Consider the following 12,174-nt stretch of genomic DNA (forward strand, 5'->3'; position numbering starts at 1 on the left):
GAAACACCACCACACCAATGACTTTCTCACAAAGCAAGTGGTTTAAGACTCTGTCAGCAACATTATAGCTGGCATATGAAGCCTTGAAGGCTTGCAACTTTGTCCTTTATAATCTTTGTATTGAGATAAAATCTTTTTATGATTGTGCACTTGTAGAGACTGAAATTCTATCCAAAAAAGTAGCATTCAAATATTTGTATGCATCCGTGATACAAGAGCAATTAAGAGTATGCTGTTATCAAACACAGTATGTATTAGGATAGATTAACTATCCCTTTACAACATGGCAGGAGCAAACTTCCTAGTCTCAACCTTTCACTTTCTTTCTTTTAATTATTTTATCAAGTAAAGTTAGTATTTATTTTTCCAATAGGCAGTCTTGTGACCCAGTTACACGTAATACACTGAAAATGTCTGTTAATTGATGACTACTGATTTTTTGAACTACTGCACATTCCGAGATGCTCCAGTTTACCTTCTGATTTTAGGATGAAGTCCAGGCAGTTGGTGAAAAAAAATTAATCACTAGCAATATCAGAAGAGGCACACTACAAGGGTACATAATAGACTAAGCAAAGACTAAAATAATGTAACGTTTTATGAAATTCCAGTAAGTACTACTTTTATCTAATATTTTTTAATTACCTATCCTACTTACCTTGAGGTCTCGATGAATTAACTTTTCAGAATGAATATATTTCACTCCTTTCAGTATTTGTAAAAATTTGTTTTGTGCCATCTTGTGATACTTTGGGTCTCGTCTATTCTTTTCAATCCAGTTATCCAATGGCCCTTGTTCACATAATTCCATTTGGATGAAAAGACAGGGAAATTTTTTTTCTGATTTCTGCCTGCAAAAGAAAATTATATACCATACTGAAATTGGCAAGATACAATTCCTCCCAAGCCATCAGTGATTCCTAGGTTCCTCTTCTTTAAAAAACCTTTTTGTTTATTATTATTTTTGGACTTCCCCACAACAAAGTCTGCAAGTCTGTTGATTTTCAAAAAGATCCTAGACCAATTGTACTAGATATAAATAAACAGAACTGCAAACCAAGGAATCCCTGCTCAGTTGCTAAATACACCTAGAATATTCCCAATGCTTTGCTTGCTTCCGTGTTCACACTGAAAGTTTTCTGAGTGCCCAAATTCTGCTCCCCTCACGTCTACAGGCATGTCCTATACAGGAAGAAATAGGACTTTTCTTGGCTCCCATCTTGCCCTCTAGAAACTGCTGCAAGTCCCTGGGAAGTACTCTGCATTCTGCTTAGCAAACACAGCATTAGCCTTCCTCACCTACCCAGAATGATCCCATGCTTTCAACCTCTGGTGCGGTGACCAACTTTGACATTAGTCTGTGAGTTAGAGTTCACTCAGTTCTGAGATCTGGAAATCTAGAGGAAATATATTCACCCATCTGACAGCCTCACACTTTCCAGAAGAGGTCCCTCACCACCAGCCATGGGATAGGCTAAGGCTGGAGATGGTCAGGGGAACGACACCATGAAGAGGAAGAAGCACCACTTTTTCCTCCTTGCACTGTGTGATCTGAGTGCCCTGAAATAAAGCCACCTGAGGCACTGAAAAAACAAGCATTAAGTGGCTTGGTGCTCTCTGTAGTCTTGAAGTCAGGGCATTAAGTGGAATCCCAGGCTGGGACCTCAGCTTTGAGGACTTTTTTTCTGTCTTTTACCCAATAACTGTTCAATATAACATGCGTAAGTGATATTGAGACTCCAACATATTAGTGGTTGGATTTTGACACAAGACTTTTTTTCTCCCATTTTATTCCTCATTTACTGAGCACACTGAGCAGATATCATGCCAACCATAATTTTGAATCCATTAATATTTCATGACTCGAGCTAAGTGTGTCAACTTATCTGAAGGGTATGACTTTACAGCTAGTGAAAAAAGCTTACCACAGAAGCTTTGAAAAATTAATAACCTAACTTAAGAGTAAAACTCTCACCACTGTCTTGCCAGAACTCTTAGAGTTGAAAGAGTACCTCTAAATGAAAGAGCATTTCATTTTGTATTTCTGATCTCAACAACCAAAACTGTTTCGGGCATCATGGTTAAAATGCTAACTTAGAGAAATAATTAAACCTATAAGAGCTACTTATTAAAAAAAGGAAACTTCTGATCAGGAATTTGGCAGCCAACTGCCAAATTTTTAGTTTCTCTTGTTAATTCTAGCCCCAAATTTTGAGTTCTGCATTTTTACACTCCTCTATAGATTCAGCAAGTTCTGTATATTAAGAAAGAGGAGAAAGATAAAATTACGTAATGTATCTTATTCATCAAGGAAAAGAAGATATAAATATACTTAATTATATACGACCTGCTGTTGAAAAGTACTGTGCCTTTTTTCCTAATGGTAAGTATGTAAGTATGTGTATGTATTTATATTTGTGTAATGATTTATAACCAATCATCAGCCTTTCTTTTTACAACACAACATTCACTACAGCAAACAAGTTTGTGAGTGCAAACTACTATCTTGTAGTTACCTTGACAATGGATCAGTTACATGGTCATACCCAGTCCAGCTACAAGAATACCGCACTATGTTTTCATGTTCAAGTCTTGCAAGTTCTTTTACTTCACGCTTTACGTTCCTATTTGAAGGGGAAAAAAAAAAACAAAACAAAACAAAAACAAATGGCATCTCCCTGTAAAAATTTAATACTAGGTTAAATAAAAGACATGACATCAAGTAGCAGTATACAGATAGTTTTACATTAATTTAGAAAAAGAACATATTATTCTCCTTCATACAATTTCAAAATTGTAGTTATAAATTCTGTGATTTTTCTTTCATCTACTCAGTTATTCAAAGTGCAAAGATGTTTTAAACATATTAGAAATGAAAGCCCCACTCAAAAAAAGAGGAAAAAAGCAGATAGTTGCAATGCATAATTACATTAGGTATCCAAACACAATGTAGCAAACACCCATGTTTTCGTCTCACTTGGTGAAGTTTGTTTACATACACAGAATTCAGTGCAAGTACTCAGGAAGAACTTTTATTAAATTTGGCCTGTGCTTCTTGTTGTAACATTGCCTAGTGAGGTATGTTCAAACCCATCAGTAGACCAGCAGTTTTTATTTGAAGAATCAGTAGAATGTTTTTAGTATAATTCTCAGGATTGCAATACAAATAAAAATAACATATATTTGTGAAGAACACAAGAATTCGAGGGGCAGTTACACAATACTAGGGACAAGTATCTCCATCAACTTGAAACTTTTCAAATAGATTACCTGAGAGAAACTAAAGATTTTCAGGTGCTGATAAAATACTCCTCTAGGTACTGGTTACAGAAAATTATTTAAAAAAAATAATTAAGATCATCATTCTCTGTTGAGATTTATAAGGGACAAATAACACAGGGTGAGAATAATGGGTGATATATAAAGCATTTTCCAATTACAAAACACCAAAAGTATAACTTTCATTTTTCTCTGTTTTCCCTGATTACAGTCGTTACGCATTTCTGATAAGTAAATTTTCCATGTGACCGGTCAAAAGTAACAGTGCTGCTTTCAATGTTCTATTAATCAGCAAGTTTTCTTCAAACACATTTCGCAATATTAATAAGCAGAGCACTAGTGTGTTCAGAGAAAGTAGAACTTAACAAATCTACTTTTTTACCATTGCATCTGAAATTATTCCAGTCCATGGAGAAATTAACAGTTGCATGCCATATGCAGCTTCACTTAGAAATTTACCAGAAAGAATGGACAATTAATAAAGCAAATTGCTTAAATGCTCCTAGGATTATTAAAGAGACAAAACAAAGCGCTAAAATCTTGATTAAGTTTGTTCTAAAATAAAATACAGAAGTAAATATACAGTACGTACTTTGTGAAACGAACTCGTTTGACTGCATAGGTTCTCTCATCAAGCTTTGCTGTTGCTTTGAAAACATTCCCATAACCACCTTCACCAATAGGCTCTATATTTTTAAAACTCTCAAGAAATCTTAAAAAAAAAAAAGAAGATGATACATAACAAGTATACTTAACATTAAATTTACAAGATATAAAAATGATCCTGACAGATCTAATACATCTGCTGAGATATTCTACATGGATCACGCAGCACCTACACAGGTCTAAATCATAGTCTTGAAGATTAAAAAAAACAACAGAAACTGACCGTTGAAAGTACATAGGGTAATTACATGCACATCTTCACACAAACGACTTTTGGTTATAAGTATTAAATACCATTGCATGGCAGTTGCTATAGTATATTTGAAATGTCCAGAAAAAAAAAAAAAAATCTCAAGTACCAATTTTCTTTGAAAGTTAGTTTTACAACAGTATTTTCCCACATTCTATTATAAATAAACAAACAAGAGAGAACACTACATACTGCAATTGCCATACAGATCTTATTTTAAAAAAACCACCTTCTTACCTTTTATTCACAGTGTATGGACTTTCATTCTCCTCACTGGTATTTGTGTCCAAATCTGGCAAACTTTCATCTGAATCTGACGTATTTTTTTCCTCTTCCTTTTTTCTTGCGTTATCAAAATTCGCTGCCAATTTTCTTTAATAAGGACAAAAGCAAAACTTACGAGCTGTTTTTCTAATATGCAACAAGAAATCTACCTCCCAATATTGGCATTTCTTTGCTAGATGCAGAAACACTAACGTGGTTTGCAATATAGTTTATGGGAGATAGCAACCTAGAAATTAACACATACCTTTTGTGTTTCAGGGCAGAACTTTCTGCATGTCTCTATATGAAAAAGAGAAAAAAACTTAACTGAGATATCCTGAATATTTTCACTTTGCTTAGTTTAAAATGTGTCTGTGAACGTATTTAGTAATTGTCTATAAATGTGTTCATACCTTACATAAACAATGTAGTAAGAATGAAGCTTAAAATTTTTCACATATGCTATGTATGACATCATCATCCTTCCCACAGAAAAATATAGCTTAGATTCATCCCCTTTCTTGGGAGTACTGTCCATTTGGTCCACAGTATATAAATTGGGTCCACAGTACAGAAGTAAATGACTAACGGTTAACAGTATGTACTGAATATTCTTAGGAAAAATGCATGTGCTTTCTAGTGATTAGCGGATACAGGAACAAACTGATGATACACTCTGTCAAGAAGCTTGCTCTATTCAGGGTCTACAATGTAATTACAAGGAAGACCATTTTCATACTATACCTGAGAAGGTAAAAGCTTTTCACATACTGCCATGTCTTTCATTTTTTCTACCAACTTCGGAGCTGAGTCTTCAAAGCATATACTGCTGTTATTGAAAAATAATAGACTAGTTTTAGGTGAAAGTAACTCAATCACAAATAAAATGACAGCCCCAAGAAAAAAAGCAGCATAAAAAATACACAGTTTTTAAAAGCAAAACCTGAAAAAGCATTAACAATCACGACTGATTTAAACCACAAACCTTTATGCTGGAAAGCTATTAAAACAATAACATTTTTCAATATACTACTCTATTTCTATGATATGATATCATGATATCTATGTATCTATATGATATATATTCTATTATATCCTTCAATTAAATAGGTTAAATACAGATGTTTATTTCAAGGCAGTGCATCTACTTCTAGCATTGTACATATCAGCTTGCTTTACAATCACACAAAGAACTTAAAAGAAGTGATAGTGGCACTACAGTCAAATAAACTGCTGGACACAAAAGGCTTGACCAAGGGTTCCCAAATCACAAATGAAACTTTATGCATGTTCATTTTCTTTCACTAAGCAAATTTTCCCTTCAGTTGAAATAAAGATTATGGAGAATTAAAAAGAAAAAAAAAAAAAAAAAAAAAAAAAAACAGAGAAGAAAGCAGGATGTGCAGCCCAGGACAGTACCGAAATTGAATTGCACTGAGTTCACAAGAGTGTCACAGTAGGAAAATGAGTGTTGAAAATGGCATGAAATAATGCTACTGAATGAGGTAGGTTATTCTGTTTACATCACAGTAAAAATGCTTCTGAAAGAACTACTCATGGCAAAATATAAATATATCAGAATGCTCTAAAATTATTATAAGCTAACCTGTAAGGACTCACATAAAATTGCACAAGTACAATAAATTTTGCTCTGAAGTCTAAGAAATAAAGGCTCAAATTAAATGGCTTTATACTGCAATAAAGATACTATGACAGATTTTATTTAGAACTAGATCACATGACCCTCTAAGATTAGTAAATACATTTTGTTATCACATTATCAGTGAACCTAACTTACTGCGAGTCAGACTGAGTTGGCACTCGAGAGGAATTACTATGTTCGCTAAATGTAGAATTGCCATTAGATTTTTCACTTTCCATCTGAAAAAAACACAAATAAACAAGAATGGTTAACAAAATCACGTAAAAAATCCCTAGCGCAAAAAGATGCTGTTCAAAGAGAGGGGAGGGAAGACTACAAGGTCCCAAATGGAAGCTGTTAACTCCACTTAACATGCAAAACCCTGCAGAAGAAAGGCATCTGCCTAACGTCTACCCAGAGGGGTGAAACACAGGGCCCTGAAACAGGGAGCATTTTCCCACTCGTACTGAGAGTATATAGACACAGTTGCAGAAGTAGACTCTGGGATCTATTAAGAATCAGGATAAGAGCAACAGTTATTAAAAGCAAATGTTTTCATTGTTTTCTGCATATGCAATGTTCTGTGTGGAAAACAAGATTCATGTAGGCTTTGGTATATGCAATCAGCAGAACTGGAAATATGAGTCTGTACAAAAAGACATTCAATCACTTCAGTGTGAATACCCTGCAAAACCTGGATTACTAAATCGAGGTCAACTAAAAAAATGAATCCTAAATACTTGGTAGAGGTTATTCTCCTTCCCCCCCCTCCCTATCATGTCATAAGAGCATAAATGTAACATTAAAAGCAACGCCTACAATTCTTACAGACCATAACCCGATAAAAAGTAAAAAAACTTGAGGGTTTGTTTCAGTGATAGCCAACAAACAAAACCCATTTTTTGGAATTCAGGAGTACTGGGCCTTTACTACTTTTTGCTAGTTATATTTTATTTGTTACACAGACATTGCTGGGAATTAATAAAAATTAAAACCAAACCAACCCACCCTAAATTTAGAATAATTGCTGCAGAGGTTCTGCTTGAGGTAGTAAATTTCAGACTTTGATGAAAATGCAAAGACCCATGACCTTGCAACACAGGAAAATATTAAGGAAGGATCCTAGAGCTATAAAAGGCTATTAATTACATATGATGTCTATAATTTTTTGCACGTATGGCAATACGATCGCCAACATGAAGACAACAGCTCTGCTCTCCAGAGGATGGTGTTAGCAATGTCTTCACTAGACTTGTCCTTGGAACACTACAGAAAGTAAGTCCTGTTGATTCTCCCTCCTGCTTTTGCCTTTCTCACATTTCACAATAGATTTCTGATCCAACAGTAGGCAGTAAGAGATTTATGTTCATAGCCAGTCAGCTCAACAACACTTCACACAGGAGACAACCAATATATTAGAGTAGTCAGGATCCAGAAATTTTTAATATACGTGCATCCTTGAATGACAACGTATCAGACCATACTCTGAAATGCACAGATATATCAACTATGAGGTTTTTTTAATCCAGCAATTGAATATAGAAACACAGCATAAATTTTACCAGCAGAATCCTGTAGGCCAATCAACCCACCAAAATATGTGGGGGGATTGTTTCCCCCTTAAGTGGAATCCATGGAATATGCTTTTAAATACAATGAGGAAATCTGTTCATAAAGACACAAGAATTAAACTTCCATCTTAAGGCTAAATATAGCACATACCATTAGAGCACCTTCGTTACTTAGCTTCTCAAATGCTTGTTTTGCAGCAGCTTGTTTTGCAGCAGCTGCAGAAGCTCCAGTGCCAATTCCATACAAAACACCACTAATTGTACAGCTACAAGAAAATCTGTAAAATGCAACCATGAATAAAGTCTTAGATCCGGTATGACAAGTCTTAATTTAATGATTTTAAACACTACAGTCATTTGACATTATAGAATGGAAATATGAGATATACATCTTCAGGACAGTATCTCCAATATACATTTAATCTAATTAATAATGGTAGATAACTAATTTGACATGCTTTCAAAATAACCAATTTTCAGAGAGTCAATATTTAGCACTTTTTAAGGTTGAACTCCTCAAAGCATCATATCATATGCACCCACAAGCACAAATTAGCTGTAGTTTAGTTTTTGAAGTGGCTGATTTTGCAGGAGGAGTTTTCCAGCAGATGTTGTCAAGAGAGTTAAAATATGTAGATACTCTTTATTATCCCTCAGATGTCATTAACTGGAGCATTTCTACAACTCACTGACTGCAATACATACAGAAGGGGACACAATCAGGCTTTCTTTGACACTTGGTTACTAGGGGTCTCCAAAATACATGCCTACATGGTCTACAAAGGTGCCAGAACTACAACCAAAATAACTGACAATTTGTCAACACTACCATTTTATTGTCATGCCATTTCTTCTCCCAGCTAAACAAACTCAGTCCTCTTAGCCTCTCCTCCTATGCCGTATCCTCCAACCCCTTAACGACCTTAATGGCGCTCTACTGGATTCTCTCCAGACTACCTCCAAATTTTTATTGTATTTCTAAAGATTCGTCTAACACTACTGAGGGTAACTAACGGTACTGTTAGTAAACACAAAGAAGTATTAAAAACAAGTATGAAGACAAAACGTATCTTACATGGGAGCATGGGCGGCTCCAGTACAGTTTCTGTTAGGATAATCAACTTTATGCGAGGTTCTTTGTGAATATATATTTAGTTGGCTGACATAGTCAGTGGTTGATACAGGTGATAAGGTCACTGGAGTTGTCATTAATTCAGCAGTTTGCATAGTTGAAGGACTCTGTGGCTACAAACCAAACAAAATAGATAACTTAAAAACCTGAACTTAATAAATAGATTAAAATAAACAGTGCACACAATCTAATACAGCTGCAAGGTTTGTCAGCTTTTCAAAATATTGTTAAGAAATCCCAAGTTTGCATTAGTGGAGTCCCTTGTGGCAAAGGGCAGCCATCCCAACCCAGTATTCTTACATTTTGAATTTCCAAAGGAATGTAAATCCAGTTTTCTGAGTATTGCACCAATGTCTTTAACAAGCTATCACCATGTCTCCTCCCACCTCTTTTAAGAAACGACAGGGAGGGAGCTCATTAAAAAAAAAAAAAAAAAAAAAAGCAAATGCTGCCTTCTGAATTTTCTCACACCTGGACCAGAGCCAAGAAAACGGATGGCAGCAGGATGCTGCTGATGTTGCCATTAGTAAGGGCTGCAAATGCTCCTGTGCATGTACAAGAGGGGGAAGCAGGACTGTTCAGCTCTCTCGTGATTAGGCAGCATTGATAATATATTAGCAAACATGCAGCAATTGTGTTAAAGTAATGATGGTGACACAGGAAAAAGCATATGGAAACAGGGAAGGAAAGGTTTCGCCCAAAAGATGCTAAGAAGTATTCAGAGTCAAAAAGAAAAATAAGAATGGCTACCACAAAACATGCAGCAGAAAATAAAGGAGCAAAATTCAAACCTAAACTAAATCAAGGAGGAATAAAGAGTATGCAGTCTGCTATACCATAAAGAATATAATTACAAGGAAACAAAAGTGAATCAGATCAGGTGAAAGTAAGCAATTTTATGAGCAGAGTGGCAACAGACACACTGAATAATGCCCGGCAATTGTTTTGAAGACATCAGATTACTAGTTGTCAAGATGAAAAAGGAACACTGTCCACTCTGGATATACCAAGGCAGCCTAACAAAGGCAAATACAGCAAAGGAGGAAACACTCTCAATATTACACACCAAACTTGTAGCAGAACAATAAGGAAAATTGCTCAGTGGTAAAAAGTAGAAAAGTACTAAATAAGTCAGAAAAAAGACAACTTAAATAAATATTTAGAAGCTCTTCCAAATTAAAGAAAGCAATGATATTTTATTGACTACTTTTAAAGATTCATCTTCAATGTTTACTAGCAAAAAAAAAAAACCCCAACAACCTACAGTTTACTCACCAGGTTCTTAATAATTTCCCAGGTTTGCTTTGCTGCTGCTGCTTTTGCTTCCTTTTTATTTTTACCAGTGCCTGTACCATATTCTACGTCGCCTATTTTAACCACAACTGTGAACCTGCAATGAAGGAAACTTTTCTATAACATTGTTACATTTTGTCTCATATATACTTAATAACCTTTTCAGATGCAACTTTATTTTTATTATCCAGTATTATTTAAATTTTTAAAAGCAAAAGAATGCATGAGGTCAACATTGTTACAGGCAAGGTTGTAAAAGCCCTAACACCAGGACACATCTCAGCACTGCAAAACTATATGGAGAGGAAAGATTAGCTAATTTTGATTTCACAGATCCAGGCATGACATTACACTCACCTTTGATATACTGCTACATATGCTATTTAGTAAATGCAAAAAAAACAGGTCTGGTGCTTCATCAGACATGAATTTAAAGGCAGGCCAAAAAAAAAAAAAAAAAAAAAACCGCGAAAAAAGCAGCCCTGCCCTTCCCCACTCAACCACTGATCCCTTCCCCCTCTGTTGCACAGCTTGTGCCCACGCTGCTTCCCATACTCAACTCCGTGAGTCAGAACAGCGAGCTGATGGAGCTCAGGGCTGACTGTACTGAGTCTGGCTGGGATGGACTCAACTTTCTTCATAGCAACTGGTATGATGTGGACTTGGGACTAAAATATAACACAGCAATGTTTTACCTATTGCTGAGCAGTGTTTGCGCAGCGTCAAAACCTTTTCTTCTTTTTCCCCACACTGACCCCCCAGCAAGCAGGCTGGGGTGTGTGAGAAGTTGGGAAGGGACACAACCAGGGCAGCTGGCCAGAGGGATATTCCATGCCATATGGCATCACGTTCAGCAATAAAAGTTGGGGGAAGAAGGAAGAAGAGGGCACACTTGGGGTTATAAAGTTTGTCTTCCCAAGTAACCATTACACATGACGAAGCCCTGCTTTCCTGGAAATGGGTAAACATCTGCCTGCCAATGGGAAGTAGCAAGCAAATTCCTTATTTTGCTTTGGTTGCACATACACCTTTGCTTCGCTTATTAAACTTTCCTTATCTCAATCCACAAGTTTTTCTCCCTTTCACCCTTCTCATTCTCTCCCCTGTCCCACTGGGGTGAGTGAGTGGCTGGCTGGGGGTCAAGCCACCACAGTGACCTAATAACGAATGGCTGGTTTTCAGCCAAATCAGTTCTTACCTGGACCTGACTGGTCCTGCACAAAAGTCAACAGCGCAGAAAATAACAACTAGATTTCTGCTTTTGGCAGCAGCACAGACTTGCATCAAGTTAAAGTGACCGTTACTATAACCTAGGGGTACATCTGTACTTCAGATTGCAGCAGAGCATATAGATACATAAGCTCCCAATCAAAAAGATAGATTCACACAAAGAAACAGTCTAGGTATAACACCATGAGTTTCTCTGTGGGACAATTTGTCTCAAATAGTGGAATGACTTCAGGAATTCACTTTTTTTCATTATTGCAACTTCAGTCTCCACTTCCTTTTAATGACACATTTGGGTGGAAAATAATGCTGATGCAGAACAGCGCTTGCAGTCATTGTGTAAGCAAAGCTTAACGAGAGATCTTAAGGAGGTAAACAGTAGGACAAGGCACACCACAGTGTGCCACATACTCTCCACATAGGTAACAGCATACCCAAAAAAGCATGAAAGAAAGATCTTTCTTTGGGAAAGGCTTTGTTACCCAACCCATATCTAAGCGCCGAATACTGCACACATTCAGCTATGGCTTTGTATCCAAAATTCACCATTTTATTTAAGCATCCTGAGGAAAACTGCAGTCTGAGTCTTAATGAACCATAAGTTAATTATCTGAGCTGAGAATTATCTGAATGTTACATGAGTTGGTCCCAAATGTACAGTTACACTTATCCACCATGGACCTCAAGTTAACAAGCACTGCCCAAAATTGACGGGTTTAGGCAGGACTGGTCTGACATTGCAGTGGAAGAAGCTACATCACTAAAACCAGGACAGGAGGGGAGGAGATGACAGGAGATGTCTCTGCATCATACCTCAGACAACTGTAGGAGGGCTTGTAGTGGGGCTATG

General features: G+C 36.4%; 1 protein-coding gene across 1 annotated transcript in view; it reads right to left on the reverse strand.

Moving 5' to 3' along the window:
- Positions 1-12,174, reverse strand: part of EIF2AK2 (eukaryotic translation initiation factor 2-alpha kinase 2) — a 19,384-nt gene that overhangs the window by 4,208 nt on the left and 3,002 nt on the right. Inside the window, exons 2-11 of the mRNA XM_009880439.1 lie at positions 10,080-10,194; positions 8,748-8,917; positions 7,824-7,950; positions 6,258-6,340; positions 5,204-5,309; positions 4,725-4,759; positions 4,433-4,567; positions 3,872-3,991; positions 2,517-2,624; positions 659-851 (exon numbers count right to left, since the gene is read on the reverse strand). Coding sequence (XP_009878741.1) covers positions 659-851; positions 2,517-2,624; positions 3,872-3,991; positions 4,433-4,567; positions 4,725-4,759; positions 5,204-5,309; positions 6,258-6,340; positions 7,824-7,950; positions 8,748-8,917; positions 10,080-10,194 — 1,192 coding nt within the window. The remainder of the gene's footprint in view (positions 1-658; positions 852-2,516; positions 2,625-3,871; positions 3,992-4,432; positions 4,568-4,724; positions 4,760-5,203; positions 5,310-6,257; positions 6,341-7,823; positions 7,951-8,747; positions 8,918-10,079; positions 10,195-12,174) is intronic.

Source organism: Charadrius vociferus, unplaced genomic scaffold, assembly GCF_000708025.1.
Source record: "Charadrius vociferus isolate BGI_N301 unplaced genomic scaffold, ASM70802v2 scaffold62, whole genome shotgun sequence".
Taxonomy (NCBI): Eukaryota; Metazoa; Chordata; class Aves; order Charadriiformes; family Charadriidae; genus Charadrius; species Charadrius vociferus.